Source organism: Patiria miniata, unplaced genomic scaffold, assembly GCF_015706575.1.
Source record: "Patiria miniata isolate m_02_andy unplaced genomic scaffold, ASM1570657v1 HiC_scaffold_4, whole genome shotgun sequence".
NCBI lineage: Eukaryota > Metazoa > Echinodermata > Asteroidea > Valvatida > Asterinidae > Patiria > Patiria miniata.
Window position 1 is genome coordinate 139,948 of NW_024037071.1, and position 21,487 is coordinate 161,434.

Genomic DNA, 21,487 nt, shown 5'->3' on the forward strand with positions numbered 1-21,487 from the left:
CTAAAAAGTTTTGGTCTTTGCATTGGACCGTGCTCAAAAACGGATTTCATTGTCAATCATTACCTCCGTTTTGCATGTTATTTCCTCCATGTAGACTCTGTAGAGCATACCCAAGAAACAGGAATCCTGCCATTGTCATTTTGAATGCATTGTCTTGTTAAAAATATTTGGCATGTGGTTTATCACGATATTAGAAAACCTATCAGGCTGTCCAAGGAATTGAATGAGAAATGCTCATTCTGTGAACGTGGTGCAATTTGAAGTTGAGTTACACAAGGAAATTAAACATTAACATTTCCATTTTAAAATTTTGAAAAAAATAACGAAATGAGGTCCTTTTCACACTTTTACTATCATTTGCCTGTTTTTATTGAATAAGAAACAGGAACAATGATACCTGGTGTTGTATTTGTTTTGCAGATCGATAGCGTGAATCTCCACCTCCAAAGCGTGCACCGCTTGATCCGAACTTTCACAGAGGCGTTGCAAGCTGTCATTACTCTCAATGATTCCAAAATGGCCGACTCATCAACTCAAGTCCAGCTGCTTCAGAAGCAGGCATCTGATTGGACGAAGCTGACCCACAGCCTGATCAGCGCGGCCAATGAGACTGTCATAAACCCAGGTAAACCTAGACTGGAGACCTGACCTCATATCATACATGTATTACGAGGACAGGTAATGCAACTCATAGCTTAATGGACATTGTTTTAATTTACATTAGCCCGTAAATCTCCAAAATGTTCATGTAATGCTCTGATGTCCAGAGACTGCTCATTTCACCATGCACAAATTTCCGACAATATTTCATTTGCACCACGAAGGCTAAACTGACACACAAAAACTTGCCTTAATTAATATAAAAATGTATTTAAGGTTGATGATTCTTAAGAAAAATGGAGAAGTTCAGTCATGCACACCAACATTCTCAACGTTACTCACAACGGCCGCTGGCCAACTCCAGCCGTATTGCTCATATCAGCCTGCGCTGCATTGACTGCTTGCAGTCCACCGCATACACTGTGTGTCGACCCCAGGCAACGAAGCATGTGTTACGGCAGAAATTTCACGGGAACAGACAACACTGTATCACTTAAGTATGAGCGGAAAAAAAACCAGCGAGATAATTACATTAAAATGGAATATTACATACACAGAGAAGAGAGATTACGTTTTGTAAATTTAACTCGCCAAAATATTTGTTCTTACCACAGTTAAACTATTCATAAGATGAATTTGCGTCGGGGTGATGTAAATCAATATTCTTACTTACTTTCTTAATGCCTTGATGATGCCTAGTGGCACATAGGCCATCAACAAAGCTCCTCCTGTTCTTTGCTAGCTTTTCCAGTTACTTCCAGCTGCTACATGTACATCAGATTCGAACCAACTAACCAATCCCGCAAGCTCGGTGTTCGAGTGGTATTGTGTGCACTAGAAAGCAGGAGGTCGTGGGTTCGAGTCCCACCCGAGTGATTTTTTCCAACTTTCACTCGGGAGGTAACACACTGAGTATACAGTGTTTATGCGTCGGTGAAGGGCAAAACCTAATATTGATTTAGATCACCTCGACGCAAATTCATCTTATGAATAATACGACAACTGGTTACCAAAGACCTGATAGAAGGCGCCCATTGAATGGTCAGAATATGGAGGTCAAGACGCAGTGTTCCTTGTTCTATGTTTTGAATAATCTGCATGCATATCATAGAATTCCAACACACACATTGATTTGCAAATAATCACCAGTTTTGTTCACAGAGAAGAACTCCAACTTGAATGCTGAATGACCTTCATCTCCTGGCCCCCCCCCATAAAAAACCCATTAAATGCCATGCCCTAGTTTCTTTTTAGCAATGTTTTTGTAGCAAAATTTGTTTTCTCACCATGTACTGCCGTCAGATCAGGATTTGCACAAAAATCTTTTTTTACTTTCAGACGAACCCCTGCTTCAAGATTTGGTGGAACGTCGGTGGTCGGATTGGTCAATCAAACAACTAGAACTCATATCCACCATGGACGGATGTGGGCTGGAAGCAAGCAAGATGGCTGCTTCCCTGGCAACGGTTACCATGGAGGCCGGTCAGAATGAGGTCACTGAGCATGTGCAGAGGCTGAAAGACTACACAATGAAGATGGGTCACATGGCCGACAGCTTATTAAGGTAAAAAGAAACACTTGGGAACACTTACTTGTGAGCTGTCACATCTGGAGGGTCAAGTAACTTCAAAGATGCCGCTTTTCTGGTTTTAGATGGAATTCCTTTTTTTTTTAATCTTACAAAATTCTGTTTTTTCTGGCCATCAAAATAAACTGGAAAAAGAGAAGAAAAAGTGTGGAAATGTGTTGATTTTTACCTCGTTAGCAGTCTCGAGTTTAGTACGTAGGCCTACATGTTGTAAGGATTGCACATATGCACGGCACAATGTACATGTCGTTGGAGTAGTCTTAAAAAACAAGTCTTTGTTGTTGCCGAGCCTGCATGCGATACAGGCGGCCAACGTACTAGCACGCAGTATACAACGGCGCTCAGCGCGTGCTCCACCGCGTGCGAGCATGTTGTGTGCTAAGCACACGTAACATTCAGCCTGGAAATCAAGTTTATCATTTCAGTTATTGGTGGTTTACGATCGCAGTGATATATGAACACAAAAAGCGCCGGGTACTAACCATGTTTGCGTCGCGCGCATCGCGTAGTGCAAAGGTCATGTACACCGACATGTTTCGTGTCGAATATTCTGTTGGAAATTCGGGTAGGCAGAATAAGGAATATGGAAAAAGTCAAAGTGATTCAACGAACCGACAGCTTAAAGGCCAAAGAAGCAAAAAAAAAAAAAAAAAATGGAACTGGGCTTGGCTACAAGAGACTTTGGTGGACTTTCTGTTGGAGTGGCTTCTTCACAAAAAATAAAGTTCTGTGTTTTTCAAGTAGCTATTCCGTTTTTTTTCAAGCAGACCCAGTTCCGTTTTTTTTTCAAGCAGACCCCGTGGCATCTCTGTTACTTAGAATTGCAATTACAGTGAAAAAAAAGTGATTCATCTGTGTTTGTTCCGACTAGTACATTGGATGGTTGGAAATTTCTAATGCCATACCATAATTTTAATCTCTGGTTAAGTTTCTACAAGTGTGCTCTTTTTGTGTTCATGCCTTCACAGCAGCTGTGCAGACTCCACCGAACCTGAGGGTCTCATGGAGGCCAGTCAATCCCTAGACAAACTCAGCAAGTTGCTGTCAGAAGCCGCTGTCAGTTGCTTCAGAGTCAGGGCTGAGGGGAACTCACTGGAGCAGAGAAACAGGGGAGTGCAGAGGGTGTCCCTACTGCAGAGGGAGTGGGCTGCCAAGGTAAGGCCCTGTTGACACGGAAGCAAGGTCCCGGTAGTCTGAGTATCATCTGTTGTTCAACGGAGCCTGCAAGCTCCGCAACAACGTTTGACATAGTCAGCATGTAAATTTTATGGGATCCTGCGTGCCAGCCAATCAGAGTTGACTTTCTAAATTGTGACATCATTTCTAGCGGAACTTTGGCGTAAGGTGTTGATTGGTCAATTGGCTGCCATGCCTTTGTAATGCAACAACAGGTTACCGAAAACCAAACAGAAAGCGCCCGCTGAATGCAGTCTTATTTTGCGTAACTTATCGTTGAATCTGCACCATATCATAGACGCTTGCCAACAGACCAGTAGAGTAGTAAACAAAAAAAAAGGGCATATCCCACAGTAGGAAACATTAACACATATGCAGACCACTGCACGTGTATAATTATTATTATATTTATTTCCGGTAATGAAACCAAGGATTCCTCAAAAGTGCGCTAGGCACTGTAGATTGCAAGCCTGAAGCAACCTTTAGAGAAGAAACAATGAGAAGAAAGTTTAGAAACCGCCAAGTTAATATTTACTCCGTGATGAAAACTGTCTCATAAAAGGAGATTTTTATCACTACGCGCGCACGACACGTACCATAGATATGGCAAGAGGGATGTTTCACAAAACATGAGGAAAAATTGTTGAACTAAATCGTTGGCAATTTTTGAATTTTTGACTTGCTTTGACTTTTTGACTGACAGTTTTTTATGAATGGGATTAAATATGCATGCTTGGTCGGTATTAAACAAGTACGTTTAAAACCGGCTAGGAGCTGGTCGCAGATAATGAACCGAGTTGAACATAATACCAGCATCCAAGCCTGGATGCTGGTCAAGCACATAATAGTATAAACTGAATGTGGTAATTCATTTTGGTGGGTTGTTTTTGTATACAGGCCCAGGTGCTTGCAACTCACATCGACTGCCTAGCAGGGGACATGACCACACCCTTGGACAGACTGAATGGGGCAGCGCTGGCAGTCAGCCAAGCTTCAGGTTTGTCAGATTGTTAGCTCATTTGTTTGTCTGTTTGTAAGTTGCAGTGACATGAAGTGTACTGTAGGAATGATAAACTGGCCAAAGACAAAGAAAGGATTGTTTTTCTATGAGTTAACATAATAAGATGAAGGTTTACGGTAGCACTATGTGACAAATCTCTTCCGTGAGTTTGTGAGGTTCTGAAAAGAACCGGGGGAAACTCAACCTTTCGGACAGTATTTAGTCACTTTTAATTTCAAAACGGATACTAGTACTATGGTGTTCAGTTAATTGGTATTACTGTATTTCGTCGGGTGCCTGGAAAAGGGCGCAAGGGTGAAAAATGGGTCAAAAGGTCGAATTCAGGTTTTTCGGGTAATGGATAAAGCTAAGAAATATCTTTCATTCGATATACATATTGTCTCAAGGGGCTACGTCATTCTGACGTAATTAACAGTAAACAAAGGACAGAAGGAGGTTTTTCATTATTTGTGCCCAGCAAAAGGTCATAAGCATGTAATTATTATGTAACAAACAACTTTCCAAGGGCCCTAATGCCCCACTTAAATGGGTACGCAAAGCCAAGTTTGTTCCTGTCAAAAGGACCTTCGGATTTAACATGCCGCTTAAGCACACGACATCACATCCGAAGGCTTAAATCACATCCAGAGCTTAAATCGCATGGCACAGGCTAACCCAAGTTTATACCCTTTCTGTCACCACCTCAGGTCCATCAAGGCATGAACTGCTGGAGGAGTTTCAGACTCAGTCAGATACCTTCAGCTCGGCGGTGTCAGGGGTCAGGCAAGCCTGCGCTCAGGCCCTGAGGCCCACCCAAGCCGGGCCCATGAAGTCCAGCGTGTTTGCAGCCATGGATGCTCTGTGCAGGCTCACCCCACTGGCTGTTACGCAAGCCAGAAACATAGCAGGTGATTCCTTTGTACCTGTCCAGCTGTCATTTGAAGCATTGCGTGTTGGAAAGATAAACAAAAATGCACATTAAGCTGGTGTTGCATGACGCATGGTAACATTGTCATGATGGTCCTTTGTCTGTGCCAAGTTTCAAGTCAATAGGATTTAAAAACAAAAATGGTACTGCATGTTTTTTTTTTAGCCCTTTTCACACTAGAGCTTCTCAACCCAGGTTGAACTCAACCCTGGGTGAACCCAGTGCCGCCCCAGGTTGATTTTTTTGTTTTTCAACTCTGCGTTCAACCCCGCATCCTTTCACACTTGTTTCATTCAATCAAGCTTATCATGCTCAGTTACTACTGTTTTGAACCCTGGCAAGAATTCCTAACCCGGGTTTGAAATCTTAAGCCTGGTCTAAGTTGAGTTCAACCCCGGGCAAAATCAATCTCGGGGTTAACGCAGGGTTGACGCAGGGTTGAAATTCTTTAAGTTTGAAACGATACACGTTTTCAACCCTGCGTCAACCCCGCGTCAATCCCGAGATTTGTCTTGTGTGAAGAGGGCTTTTGGGAACTTCCTCGAAATTCTGACGCTGTTCAGGAACCCATGGATACATTCTTTGCATCTGATCTACGTAAAATACATGGCTTGCCTATCCAATCCTTTTAAATCCTTTCAAACCTTCTGGTGACCTTTTAAATGATTGGGGAGCTAGGGTTTGGCCTAACATTCTTTCAAATCGAACTTGAAAGTGTTTGATGTTGATCTTTCTGGTAATTGCAGATGGCCATCCGGTGTCTAGAGAGGAAACTACCAGCATCAAGAGAGAGTGGGCTTGCAATGCCAAGGTTGTCATCAACGGCTTGACATACAATCCTGAAGTCATGTCATCTACTGTAAAAGGTAAATGAATGTAAATAGCCAAACTGACAAAATCAGTTGAAATGGTGCTAGAGCTATTTTTGAGCTACAGGACCTTTTCACACTGGTCATCCATAGGAACCTTCAACGTTTTCTCCCAAAATTTGTCAATCTTACTGAAAGTGTGAACCTCAAAGGCATATGAAAATGGAGGACCAAGTATGCCAATGAAAACCTAGCCCAAAAAACACCTTAAAATACTTGTGTTAGATTTTTGGCAAAATGTTATAAGAAAAAAAACACTTAAATCTGGCACGGTGGTATTGGAATCTCTATTTCTCTAAAAATTTAAAACTGTGTTCCAAATAGAGTTATTGGCAAGGTTGTGTCCTTTTTTTCGATTACTTAAGCATTTGCAGCATATCTTTTAGCCAAAATAGTAAGATTTGGGTGTGATCCCTGGCCACATGGCTTATGTAGCCTCATGGTGTCTAGATATAGCCCTCCAAATGAAGACATTGGCAATTTGAGAATCAACAAATGTTGGGCTAGATAGCTCAGTTGGTAGAGCACTGGTACAGTGTTGTAGGAGTGTCAGGTTCAAATCTCACCCTGGTCAATTACTTGTTTCACCTCGTTTTGATTTCAGCACACTTTTTGGACTTGAAATTCTTTTTTGACAAAACACTGCAAAGTCTACTCATAAATGCTTTTTGTTTCATGTCATTACCCCACTAGATGTGAGCAGTGCTCTACGGTGCAACACCCATCTCCCCGCATCTATCCTACCCTTCTCAGGACCTGCATATGACGAGTTGTCCAGACCACTTGACTCTTCTGGGCTGTCACCTCACCAGATCAGCCTCTTGAGCACTCTACCCAGGCAAGGTAGGTGCACATTGCCTCTTACCTCCCTGAAGCCTTCAACAAGAATAGGCAAACGTAGTAAAAGCTGGTCTCAGACCAGTCGAACTTGTAGCACACAAAATTCCATTCAGTTGATTCTGAATGGCTATTCACGGGAAGTCCATTCATGCATCTTGTCTTCACAATGGGCCGGATTTAGCCCATTCATTGATATTACAGGGTAATCATATATGTGACCCAATCCACAAAAAAGAGTATTATGTTGCAAAACAGTGACATTGAGTTATATACATGGTTGGAAAGCCCACAACGTATGCTGTCATTTGGTATATGATAGTAGAGCTCCATAGCCCCTCCCATTCTGGAAATATTTGCAAATTAATTACTTCCTTGGAGTTCGAATTACACAACTGAGAAAACGGGCTTTGAAATAGCCGGCTCTGTTGTCGATTTGGGCAAGATGTACTCAAAATTGTAGTTTTTTTTCCCACTTTATGCATCGAAATCAACATTTCTGTAAATGAACCTTGAAACTTCAGGTAATATAGATGTCATTTATGACAAAAAAATACAAAGTACATTTTGACGAAATGTTCACCCTCAACATTGAGCTGGACATTGCACGATAATGCACAGCCCGATTTAATACCCTTTTTTGTTGAGCAGGTCACATATGCCGTGCTCTCTTCACCAGTCTAAGACTTCTAAGTCACAAGTGACAGTCAGTCAGTCGGGGAGTCAGTCGGGGAGTCAGTCAGTCGGGGAGTCGGGGAGTCAGTCGGTCGGTCAGTCAGTCATTGAGATAGGGGCAAAGAGAACACTAGGCTAGCCTTCTAGGGCCAGCAGAAATCAACTCTTAAATTAAAGCTGTTAATTAGTACTTCAAAGTGGTGCCAAGAATTTACCCTTCCATGAATTGTGGCCCTGGACTTTTTTTAGAGAGTCTTCGAGAAACACATCAAAGGCTTTCCCAGACAGGACTCACAGCATGCCCATGTTGTTTTTATTCAGCCATCATTTGTCAGGAAACAAAAATCTGCATGTACCGGTACCTCCTATCCATGATTGCTGTCATTCTCATACACGTGTGTCATGCCATATAATCACGTCAGACACATCAGCAAATCATTCAGTCTCATGTCACAATGCAACGCTATTACGTGAACTGCATCACCTCCTGTTATCTGTGACCTAACCCAATGACTTGTCATGTACTTGACTACAACTTAGGGGCCAATTTCAAGGAGCTGGGGCCAATTTTACGGTGCTGCTAAGCACAAAGATTTGCTTCGCCCAAAAAGTCTGGCTTATAAAAGCAGGTTACCAGCCAAACCTCCATGCGATGTATATTGCTTGTGATTTGTATTCAGCTGTTGTTTGCTTAGCATGAAAATCAGATGGAGTTTTGGCTGGTAACCTGCTTTTATAAGCCAGACTTTTTTTGTGCTAAGCAAATTTTTGTGCTTAGCAGCGCCGTGAAATTGGGCACTGCTCACACTCCAAAAACAAATTTGTGCTTAGCAGATTATTGCTAAGCACAAACATTTTCTAAGCAATACAGGGTGAGTAACAAAGAAACGGGACCAATTTTTGAATGACGTTTTGCCTGTTGCACTTTCAAAATCTAGGATATGAAAGCCCAGTCATTAAGCTTTCTTTGAGTACGAGAATCGTTCAAATCACTCATGTATTTTTCAAGTTACGGAATTTAAACACAGTTTTAAAGTTCTGTTCACGGATCACAGAAAAGGTAAGTGTTCTTTCAGCAAAACGAAAACAATTCACATGCATCCCTATGAGAATTGGTTTCGTTTTGACAAAAGAGCACTTACTTTTTTGTGATCTGTAGACATAACTTTAAAACGGTGTTTGTTGTCAAAATTCTGTAACTTGAAAAGTACATGAGTGATTTGAATGATTCTTGTACTGAAAGAAAGTTTAATGACTGGGCTTTCTTATCCTAGATTTTGAAAGTACTAAGGCAAACTTCATTCAAAAATTGGTCCTGCCATTTGGGTTTCGTTTTTTTTTACTCACCCTGTATTGTCAGCTTAGAAGCTTAGAAGGTCCAGTGCATGAATTTCATCCCGCATTCGCTTTGTCACCATTTGCTTTCATCCAGGCATTGCCTCAACATTCGCACCCCGCAACCACTCCACTCCCTCCGATCACTCCATTGGCCCCCAGCTCCACCAGCTCGCTTCCCCCTCCCAGCCTTCCCCATGGCAGGCTGCCTTACGTGCCTCAATCTCTGGTCGCGTTTCCTCCTCCCCAGGGGGACGAGATGAGAGCGACGCTGGCAAGCCAACATCGTCGAGGAAAAGCTTCACTCCTGGGAAGGAGGTTGATCCCAAAAGGTACTGACCCAAGTCCGTTGCCAAGAAAGACGATTAAAAAAAAAAAAGGGGGGGGGGGAGAAATTTGAAAATGATGTTTTTTCTAAAACAGGACATAAATTTCCAAGAAATACCAAAAAAGACAAAACGTCAAAAAGACATTTTACCCAAGAAATTGAATAATTATTATGATTTTTTTAAAGGAATTTATGAATATGATTTAAGGTAAAGGCAGCAATTATACGGAAAATTGTTTTGAGGTAATGAAGAACTATTATTTTTTGGGTTGTAAAAAAGTATTTTTCAGTTGAATAAAGGAAATTGACAGAACAGGATTTGAGCCTGCAACCTTCCAAATACATTGTCAGTTTGTCAAAATCTTTGGGCTGCAGAAATATTATAATTCTTTGCTCAAAATTTGGATCTGTTTTCTGCAGCAATTTCCATTCTAATAGTGGGGCCAGTTGTGCCAATTTGTTTTTTCTTTAAATTTGTCATTATTTTTTAGCCTGTTGATAATTGAAAAGCAGATTTAGTGAGTTAAAACATAATTTTTGTTCTTCTTGATTGACAGTCCATACAGGAGCAGAGCACTTGGAATGGGAAGGTAAATTTCCATCATGGGTGTTTTGTCTTTATTTAGGCAAAAAATAAAATTACTTCTGCTTCCAATTTATACCTCTCAGAATTAGGGTCGGTAGGTTGGAAGTTTTGCAAACTCTGTTTTGCTGATTGCAAGGAGTATTCACACCATATGCGTATTTTCGACCTGAATTATTTTCATTTGCTCCACAAAAGCAACCAAAAGTGGCCCCCAAAAGTGATAAAAACTTGCCTTAATTAATTGGTTCTGTGAATTGTGTCAATGGTAGACAAGCTTAACAATTAAAGCTAGATTTGAAACTAGATTTACATGTGTACTCACAATCCATTTGTACACTGTAGTTTTGCTGCGTTCAGTGGATAAAATTGATCAGTTCAGGCTTCTTTCTATCAGCACGTGTCCTGTAATTATAATTCCCTCTGTTACAGCTATGTCAGAACTCCAGGTTTACGCTCCGCCACCAGCACTCCGACATTACAGGCACCTAGGACTGCAGGAGGGAGGGACGCTCTAAATCACACCAGCTATAACAGATGCAGCTCCTCCATTGCAGTGAGTTCTGACATTCACTGTCAAAAGATTACTTTCGAACTGTGATGTCAGAAATAGCAAAAAAGAAATTCAGTAAAGGGGAATTTTTTTCTCGTAATACTGTTCATAACTGAATAATGGGGATGGGAAGTCATTTTGATGACTGTTTTCATGGTTCAGAGGAACACAAGACAGCTGATTTACAATAGCCTTACGGAGTTACCGGTATTGACGTATCACGGTAGAATCGCGTCAACGCAGCTTGTGAAATATTGTCCAATTACATGATACACAAATGGACGCGGACCGCGCAAAATCTCATACAAACAAAACTCAATGTACAAAGTTCCATAGGGTTGTCTAAGGGGCGTGGCTAACTCGCAAAAGGCGATAGGTCAATTGTCATTAAGGGTGCATTCGAGTTGCTCAGCCGGATCGACTCGGGTAAAGGCAGACAGGTTAGCCAAAAGTTGGGCTAATCGAACGCTCAAATGCGGGCCATCGTGATACTCATGTAACATCCGTAGCCATGGCCGTATAGCCTCTGATAAAATACCCTTTTTGGACTGCCAGTCACACTTTAAGGTTTACCGCTTCTCTGTCAATTACAAAAGGTAACATAGTCGGTCTGGAATTATAGTCTCTAAAGTCGCAATGAGCTCAATAAATAATTATGTTTACACTTAAATAAGGTTCATTTTATGGTCCACTTGAGCTTATCCACTGTTTGGCCGCCATATTTGTCCGTTTTATGGAATAAACAATGCATGAGTTTGACTTATTTCCACGACTGACACGAGCAGGGTCTATGGTGGCTGACCTGGGTGAGCCCCGAGAATGACGTCAGAGCTAATCGAACGGCTCAGGGCTAAACCTCAGTCGACCCGGGCGAGCTATTTAAATGCACCCAATGTGTTCAGAAGGCTTTACTTCATCTGCACAATTTGATACAGCTCTTTGCAGCAACCCTACTTGCTTTGTCAGTGGCTTTTAGGATGTCAAAAGCGTAAATAAAAAAATTACGGGTATGAAGTAGGAGGCAAGTTTGATAAGGGACCATTGATTGACTAGTAGTTTAAAGGCATATATGATCATTTGCATTTATCCGAAAAGTAACCTGCTGAATTATTGTAAAAAAGCTTACTTGGATTAAAGATCGCGCTGGTAGTAAGCATCCCATGAAATTATTCCATAACATAAAATTATTCCGTCATGAAGAAATCTAGGTGATTTTCAACGGTCAAGTCAATTGCAGATTTTTTTTGAAATAAGGAGTGCTATCGACAGAATTGTGTTTCATGATCAAAAGGTTGTGCAGGGTTTCTTTCACTGTCTTCTCGAAAAGTGTAATATCCACTGAGCTGAAACTTCAACAGGTTAGGTTTTTGAGCATTCTTCCTGGGATTTCGAGTGGTGTTATTATTGGAAACGAGCAGGATGCATGATGCATGTAGCTACCTTCGGCAGATTATATAATACCTCCTCAAAAGGTTTCAGAGAGATTGGCGTGAGTCTGGAATGCATTATTTACTGCTGTATGCCTGGTTCTCATGTAAAGAGAACATACATGTAGTCCTTTTCATGCATAATAAATCTGTACCATGCTATTGAACCTGTTTGCCTGCATAATGCTTGCCCCACAAGGAGCTCTCACCAGTGGTTGAAAAGCGCCTTTACATCGGCAAAGCCGAGCTAGGACATTAAACTAGTCCAACTACTAGACAAACCATGGTTTGGTGAAAGTTTGTGCTCTAACGTCATTTCTGAACCTGAGTGATTTGTTTGTGTTGACTGTTGTCTGTACAGGCAGCCGCCTTGGTCTTACAGCAGGAGACAGAGAAATGGGAAGACGACACTAACTCCATCGTTAAAGTGGCCAAGACCATGTCTGGTCAGATGTACGACATGGCCAGATACGCACGCAAGATTAACAACCCTGCGGTGAGTTTCTGATTGCAAGGAAGGTTTGGGGCGGCTGGGGTTATGATTATTATACATTTGTGACTGTCCACCACCAAATTACAATTTTCCACTGTAGCATGAAACTAAAATGCAGCAAAAAAAACCCCCTAACAATCAAACAAATGAACCAGAAAAAGTATCACTTGGTTGACTGTTTTACATTTTTAAAAAAAATCCTAACTCCCTAGCATGATTTACTAGGAACCATACCCATCCTGGCAAATTCCAACACCATATGGTAAACTGCACACACATATTTCTGACTTTGATTCTGGAGGTGTTCCAACCCAATGTAAAAGACTGTCAGTTTCGGGGTTCTGTACCCATCCTTACAGATTCCAACAAAACCAGCTGTTAGGGTTTGATGGGTTGAGTTTTGTTAGGGCTAATGAATAATTTATAAAAGTCTCCTTCAGGTGTGAAAAATTAGGAATGATTGGCAATTCTACAATAGTCAATTTCAGTAGGTCAACTTAAAAGCCTGTTTTGGAAGTGTAAGAAAATAGTCCATGAACTTTTAACTTTTTGGTCTTTTTAGGCAAAAGAAGAGATGATTAACACAGCCAAGGCAATTGCAGCCAACGGTAAAGTTATCTACAGGTTTGCTGAGATCCTGGCTGAGTACTGCTTGGATAGGAGGTAATAGAAAAATATGGCCCAGTTTGTAGAGCCGCTTAGCAGATATATTACTGATTACATTTATGTGCTAAGCGAAAATTAAGTCAGACGCAGTGCAGAAGCGGTGACGAGTAAATGGAAAGTCAGTTCACAAGTCCAGCCGCAGGAAAAAAAGGGGGGTGAAAAAATAATTCATAAATACCTAAGACAGTTTACCCATTCCCATTGGTGGAGAGCCCGTCATGTGGCCGGTCTTGACGGTTGATAAAGACATAGCAGGCTGGTCTTAACCACTCCATAAAAGAAGTTGTTTATGTGTTACTCACGAGCTGGACACTCCATATATAACTAGAGGGGTGTTTCGAAAAACATTGTAAAATTGTTGAACATCTCGATGGAAAACTTCAATTCTTGACTTGTTTTGACTTTTGGTTTTGACTTTTGGACAGAAAAGTTTTGATTTTTGACTGAAAAGGTATATGATTGGCATAAATATGTGCTAGGTCGGTGTTTAATGTTTAAGACTGGTTGGACTCGCCTGCAGGGTGTCTAATAAACTGTAGTAGTAAAAAAAAAAGTATTCTTAGGATCTTTATTTTTTTGGAAAAAAACCACTATGAGATGATAGAGTTTCTTTACCCTTGACATGAGTTTTGATCTGTGTGATTTGTACCTTTTGTTTAAAAGTTACGGCAGAGCTTGCAAAGACTATCAAAATCTGTTTTGGCCACTTTCTTCACCTTCTTGTTATATGAATGCCTTTCATTGGATACCAAGTTGGCCAACTTGGAATAAGTCTGAATAATGTCGTTTCATTTAATTAGCTGTATCTCTGGACTGGGGTGTCCAAATGAGATAAAGACCATTGTGTAGAGTACCGTCAGACTCTATAGATAAGTTTTGCAAAAAGAAAGTGCTTGTGTTTTTAATATTTATGGATTGACTTCGACATTGTTTTTTGAGACATCCTGCACACTATTACATATGAACAGATTCACTGATTAATTAGGCAAGGTACCGCCTCTTGACTTTTTAGATTTTGACCAATCAGCAGGCGCTTTCTATATCGGGTCTTCGGTCATTCACCCGTTGCGCGTCATAGACAATGGATTAAAAACCCCTGTGTCACGCACTCTGTATCATGTTACGCGATATGCAGCCTGCTGTTGTTGCATTACAAAACATTTTGCATTTGAATTGACCAATCAAACCATTTAGTCCTGATTTGGGATTGAAATGAGGACATGATTTAGTAAAGTCGACTCTGATTGGCTGACGCGTGGCTTGCATATATGTATATATCTAGACATATCAGATGTTATACAGGAGTCTTGCTCCATGGATGACGGGTGATACTCGGACTAGAACAACACTGGTCAATAATGCCTTTCGTTTGTTGCTCTTGTCAGGGTCGGAGGTGACCTCCTGTTCTGCGCTGAGAACATTCCCTCCCTCTGTACTCAGCTCAGCATCATCGCTAGCGTCAAGACGGCCACGCCTAACGATGACACCACAGATATCGTCCTGATGAAGAATGCAGATAACCTGATGCAGGCAGTGCTGAACACACTCAAGGCCGCTGAGGCAGCATGTGTCAAGGTATGTCATCCCATTTGTAGCTGTGTGACTTTTCAAAGCGTAGCTTTGAAGACATGAATATTTTTAAATGGATATTTGCCAAAACAAGGCAAGAAACCATTGAGGCCACCCAAGGCGGATACAGAACACATTTTTTGGGGGCCAGAAAATGGTTTGTTCCCCAAAAAAGTTGGTCCAAATTTAATATGAAAAGTAAGGGGGGAGGCACCAGGACTCTTCATAGCATGGTGACGCAGTGTTTAATGCTGTACACAAACATGGGCGTCGCCAGTATTTTTTCTTTTTCCGGGCGGGCGGGGGGGGGGGGGGGGGGGGGGGGGGGGGGGGGGGGGGGGGGGGCAAAGCAATTATTTTCGAGAGTGACAACCTGTCATCATTCATGTACCGCAGAAGGGGGCAAGTCAAAGCATGTTAATGAACAGTTTGGAAGGGAGGGATTTCAACAGAAACCTTGCTTTGTGTGGAGAAAAATGAAGATTAATTTTCACAGTTTTCTCAAAAGTATGATATCTACTGAGCTAAAATTTTGACAGGTTAATACTAAACAATTGTTGACTGCTGTGATGTGGGATATGACGTTTTGCACACCCAAGGGGCGCAGTGCACCCCGAGGGTGTTCAAAACGTCATATCCCACATCACAGCAGTCAACAATTGTTTTCAGGGGTGTGAAATCTCAGCTTTAAAGCTGATTTCAGCTTTTTTTATTTTGGATTTCAGCTTTTTTCCCTCACTTGCTGTGTACAATAGTATAGGAGATTCCCAAAGTTCAGTTTTTTTACACCTTTTCCAGCTATTTTTATCAGTGGTCACTCACACCCCTGTGTTTTGTTGTACATGTACCTCTGTCTTGGATTCTTTGGATTTTGATAAAAAAATCATGAAAACAAATAGCAGGAAACACAGCAATCATGACAATTGAACGTCAACTCACATGCATGTCGCATGCTCGAAACAGCTGATCGTCTGCTAGTTCACTGCTCCCACTCATGTGTGAAAACATGGTGAAAATAGCGTGGGTACTAATAATACAAGCGTTTCACACCGTACGTCCATTTACCGTACGTACAAAGTCTAGTTGTAGCACACTCCCTGTGGTACGTGATATCCCACAGGGAGTGTGTCATGACTTTTTATAAACTTAACACATGATCGTTCTAGGCCAATGAAAATACAGTGTTCAAGACAGAGGTATAACAATGTTTGATAGCATGCTTCACATTTATTGTATTGTTCCTTGAATTGGCAAAAAAACCCCTCTTTTTTAGCAAATGTCCATAACTTTCAAAAACAGTACTCAGATCAGAAAAGAGTGCAGTGGCCAAATAAAAGTGACCAAATAAAACAGGCATGCAACTTTTCCTCGGATCCACTGATTTCCTCATTTTTTACTTCTCTTGAGCGCCATTACAAATTGAAAAACAGTGTCCAAAGTCTTGTGTGTTTTGGAATTGCCTGTTTTTTTTTCTTCTAAATTCCCAGTTGCATGCCTGTTAAAAACCAAGTATTTACACTTTTTGAGCCATGTGCTGGGTTTTCATTGGTGACCACACTTTGGACCTTTCAGGGTCTGAGGGCCATCCCTGAACTGGGCAAGGATGAGGAGGAGGCAAGAGCCCTAGCCACGCAGTGGAGGCTGAGACTAGACCATCACAGGCAGATGCAGGCATCATGCGAGCAGGTCGATGCCCTTGGACTCAGGAGGTTGCCACGTAACATCTCTGCACCGGCTCTGACTCAGATACTTGCACAACGCTGAGACCAGCTGCCGACTTCACGAGAAAGTGTGCAGCTTCCGCCATGCGTAGGACTTGGGCAACAAATTTGTTGCGCAGCTGCACAATAAACTTAACAATTGGTTTCATGAAACTTGGTGTAGCTGCGCAACATTTAAATTTTATAAATATCTTGGATGAGGATAATAACAGCATTTACGACGGCTGTTTGTGCATGATTTTGTTCGATCCAGAAACAGTCGTTGAATCACCTCAGCCCGCCATTTTGAAAATATTTTTGTCCGACTTTCTTTGGAAGTGTGCGGCAACTCTAACAGCTTGGTCACGAGTAAGGTACTTCAAACACAAAGCTGTGAGTGTCTTGTATCAACCTTGATAAGTTGTGTAATAACAGGCGCCACGACGATCACGATATGCTGGTAAAATAGGTCATTTCAGTTGCTACGCCACAACTTACCCCAACGGTAATGAATCCGCAAGTTACGCCATAATTTGTTGCGCAAGTCGCGGGTTTATGCAGTATCAAACTTTCGTGAAATTGTCATAACTGAAACGTTACGCAGCGTCGAATGTTGTGCAACTTCCGCAACGAATTGTGGCGCAAGTGGACTTATGCCTTTGCGTAAAAGTTTCGTGAAATCGGCTGCAGGGCTGTAGTCGAGACTGTCTTCCCGAGTCGCATTGCAAGACAGTCACAAGTCAGGACCCAATAGATCAATACATGAGGCTGCACCCACTGCAGTTGTGTACATGCATTCAGGTTTTTGGTCGGGGGGGGGGGGGGGGGTGCAAAATGGGTGGTTTTTTTGAAAAAGTGGCCACAATTTGTCATTATCGTTTGTAAAATGGTAAAAAGTAGAGAGGGTATTACAACTTGTTGCGGGTTTGGGGTGCTGGTGCTTTTAAACAGATTAATTCTACCCAGGTACAGGTAAAGCCTTTCAACCTTTGTACCGACCAGGGTTGGATGGACCCTGGTCCATCCCAGAGATTTTGAATAGGGTGACAGGCCCATTTGCGTGATGTTGGTTGACAAGTGTAGCTTGGCAAGGGATTGTTTGCAATTTAACATTAGGGTCTGAAGGGCAAGCTGCATCAAAGCAACCGAATGGCCCTTGCTCTAGACTTGCTCAAATATTGACAAATAGGTACCCTTTGTGTTGATGGTTACTCGTGAGCTTAACCATGCAGATCATGTGGCTCCATTAGTCTATTTTTGAGTGCAGCATCAGCCTAATCATGACATTGATTATGTTTTAGGTCTCGAGATAAGACTGCTGATTTTTTGTCCCTTTTCATAATTCAGAAGATTAGAGTGAAGTACATACAAGTCAATTTCTTTTTGTCCAAAACTACAAACTGTGTTTTTGGTTTATTTTGGGTTCAGCTTTTATGCATGGTTTCGATAATTATTTGAGCATTGTAAAATATCACGGGCCTAAATGTGTATTTCGGTTTCATTGTGTCTTTCATTTTTGAGTCGATATTTGTAAATTTTTGCATACATAAATGTAAATGCATTTCTACAGTTTCCAATTTCCAAACAATAAATCAATTCAAATTGAGCTGCTAAAAAAAAAGAATTTGTATTTTTAATTATTGACCCATGAACCAAATTATAAATATCCAAATTGATGGGACAAACTGTTGTAAAATGAACCACATCTGGTAAAAAGGGCTCTTGACTGTTTCATGCCCGGCATTTGTTGACCGATCATTTCAATATGACATCAAACAAATACACAATCTTAGACTTTAAAGTGAACATGTAACCACCAAACGGAAATGAGTCCAAACAGCCATGTAATTTTTCAAATATTTTTTTCTTTTTATATTAACGCATGACCTATCTATTACAGATTTACAGGCACACCATTAAGGCACACATCAGTTAAAAAACACACACCATTAATACACCAACAACATGTCTTCCATTTCAAAATAACAATACAATGTATGTTCTCCCCCTGTGAAAAGTCATCCAAATTTGACATAATTTTGACACACGGCTGGGACGCCAGACGCATGCGTGCATATATTATCAGCTGTATGCTATAGATTGCTAATCATTGGGCACAGCAGATCGCAGCAGATGTTCCTATCGCACCGATGCTTCGGTACGCTGTCTGCCTGAAGCACGACAATGGTTCCCATGGCAACATTGCGCTAAGACAATGCAACTTTAATGATGTCGTAATGAGTGTTACAAGGCCGGGGCAATAAGCCATTTGCGAGTAACCTATACCCTTTGGGATTTACATTTGAAAAACATCTGGTACACTGACTTGCTCAGAATGCTTGGAACATTTTAACTTTGAATTCTCCAGACCAAAGACACTGTTGCTAATCACATGATTCAGGGCAAGCTCTTGCATAGTTACGTAAGAGACGCTCAGCACCAATACATTGTTCACAATGGGTACGGGTGAGAATGATACAAGGACACCAGACCATGCCGGAGCTGGGGGTTGCTAGCATAAGGCTTGCCCCGAATCACGTGATATAGTAACAGTCTCTTTGGTCAGGAGAATGCTAGGTTAAAACGTGCAAAGCATTGTATTAAGTCAGCGTTCCAGATTTTATTCATATTTAACTCGAAAATGGCTTATTAATAGACCATTATCACGTTGCGGCCAATTGGATTTTTTCCCATTCAAATCGATGTAACCACAGCGAGGCTGGAAGGAAAAATAGTCTGGTTCCTGTTTGCACAAAAAGATTGTCATTCAGTCCTGTTATTGGATACAGGGAACATGACTGCAATGGTGGCAGCATGATAAAGGTCTATTTTTTTTTCTCCTGCTTCCGATGTAGAGATACACCTTGGAAATAATTATGAACGAAAGCCTGTTGTTGAAACACCATAGACGTCTACGAAAACAAACTATACAAGAAGAAAAGGATTCAAAATATATATATACTTCAACCTCCCTTTATGATCATATGCACAGACCTAATGGCATTTCCCCCTCTAAATACTTAAATTTCAACCTTCCCAACCTGAACGTCATAATAATAATTATACCCATGCAAGTTGTATCTGAATCTCCCTTATTTATGTGAACTTTTCTTTCCTCAGAATATTTCACCCTTACTGAAAAGGATCCTACATTACTGAACATGGTCGTGCCTGTATAGGTACATGTACATGTACATCACACACATTGGATACACAAAATGAATATTCTAAAATATAACAAAAATGGATTTCACTGATAATGAAATTCTATTTCAAGGCACGAACAGCAATAAAATGTATCTATTCACACACAATGTAATAAAAACAATTTCGTCAAACTCTACTCGTCTAATCTCAATTGTAATCACCTCACCTCATCAATGTCACTGAATACTTGCAAAAATATTTTGGGTTGTCTACAAATCATATTATTAAGTTGCTATTAACGTCAATATTGTGTACATATAACTTTCTTTAACTGCCACAAAGCTAACATACCACGAAATAAATAGCATGTTGCACTTGTCATCTTGGACGGGTAATAGGCGAGATATTTCAAGTTCTTGATATTATATCACTGATATTCCTACTTTTTCGAATTAAAGTAGTAAATGGCAGTATTAAATGCAGATGAATTTCTGCCTTGTTTTGAGAAAAGCCAATTTTTGGCCAATTTTGACTAAAAATGTAAGGTTATCCCCTTGCATTTTTTTTTCAATTTTGGGCAAAAAATGAAATTGCTTGAAAGTTGCTAGAAAGATGCCTTAAGGGCCCTAGAACGCATTCCAAATCGATTTCTGGACAGATGTGCTATTAAAGGGGAAATTCCGTCGAAAATTTAAGGCAAAATCGCTCAAATAATTTACTTCTTTTTCTCCAAAATTGGATGACTTTTGCCCAAATCTTTAAAATTGTGCGAGTTAGAGTATTGATTGACGTTCCTCTTGCATCCAGATGAATTTCTGCCTTGTTTTGAGAAAAGTCAACTTTTAGCCAATTTTGACTAAAACTGTAAGGCTAACCCCTTGCATTTTTTACATTTTTGGCCCAAAAATGAAATTGTTTGAAAGCTGCTAGAAAGATGCCTTAAGGGCCCTAGAACGCATTCCAAATCGAATTCTGGACAGATGTGCTCTAAAGGGGGAAATTCCGTCGAAAAATTAGGGTAAAATCGCTCAAAAAATTAACTTCTTTTTCTCAAAAAATGGATGATTTTTGCCTAAATCTCTGAAATTGTGCAGATTAGAGTATTGATTGACGTTGCTCTTGCAACCAGATGAATTTCTGCCTTGTTTTGAGAAAAGTCAATTTTTGGCCAATTTTGACTAAAAATGTAAGGTTAACCCCTTGCATTTTTTTCAATTTTGGCCCAAAAATGAAATTGTTTGAAAGTTGCTAGAAAGATGCCTTAAGGGCCCTAGAACGCATTCCAAATCGAATTCTGGACAGATCTGCTCTAAAGGGGGAAATTCCGTCGAAAAATTAGCGTAAAATCGCTCAAAAAATTAACTTCTTTTTCTCCAAAAATGGATGATTTTTGCCTAAATCTCTGAAATTGTGCAGGTTAGAGTATTGATTGACGTTGCTCTTGCAACCAGATGAATTTCTGCCTTGTTTTGAGAAAAGTCAATTTTTGGCCAATTTTGACTAAAAATGTAAGGTTAACCCCTTGCATTTTTTTCAATTTTGGCCCAAAAATGAAATTGTTTGAAAGTTGCTAGAAAGATGCCTTAAGGGCCCTAGAACGCATTCCAAATCGAATTCTGGACAGATGTGCTCTAAAGGGGGAAATTCCGTCGAAAAATTTAGGTAAAATTGCTCAAAAAATTAACTTCTTTTTCTCCAAAAATGGATGATATTTGCCTAAATCTCTAAAATTGTGCGGGTTAGAGTATTGATTGACGTTCCTCTTGCATCCAGATGAATTTCTGCCTTGTTTTTAGAAAAGTCAATTTTTGGCCAATTTTGACTAAAAATGTAAGCTTAACCCCTTGCATTTTTTACATTTTTGGCCCAAAAATGAAATTGTTTGAAAGTTGCTAGAAAGATGCCTTAAGGGCCCTAAAACGCATTCCAAAGCGATTTCTGGACAGATGTGCTCTTAAAGGGGAAATTCTGTGAAAAATTTAAGGTAAAATCGCTCAAAATATTAACTTCTTT

The 21,487-nt window shown here is 40.7% G+C and overlaps 1 protein-coding gene across 1 annotated transcript in view; it reads left to right on the plus strand.

Annotated features, from left to right (window-relative positions):
* LOC119739970 overlaps nucleotides 1-17,948 on the plus strand; it is a gene marked incomplete at its 5' end in the record, with an annotated part of 41,931 nt that extends 23,983 nt beyond the window's left edge. The window contains 14 exon segments of the mRNA XM_038215136.1: nucleotides 421-625; nucleotides 1,939-2,164; nucleotides 3,157-3,343; nucleotides 4,262-4,361; nucleotides 5,072-5,272; nucleotides 6,039-6,158; nucleotides 6,855-7,004; nucleotides 9,106-9,340; nucleotides 9,894-9,926; nucleotides 10,352-10,475; nucleotides 12,261-12,395; nucleotides 12,955-13,055; nucleotides 14,444-14,633; nucleotides 16,200-17,948. Of these exon segments, the coding sequence (XP_038071064.1) occupies nucleotides 421-625; nucleotides 1,939-2,164; nucleotides 3,157-3,343; nucleotides 4,262-4,361; nucleotides 5,072-5,272; nucleotides 6,039-6,158; nucleotides 6,855-7,004; nucleotides 9,106-9,340; nucleotides 9,894-9,926; nucleotides 10,352-10,475; nucleotides 12,261-12,395; nucleotides 12,955-13,055; nucleotides 14,444-14,633; nucleotides 16,200-16,391 (2,199 nt within the window). The 3' untranslated portion in view covers nucleotides 16,392-17,948.
* Nucleotides 17,949-21,487: the final 3,539 nt, after the last annotated feature.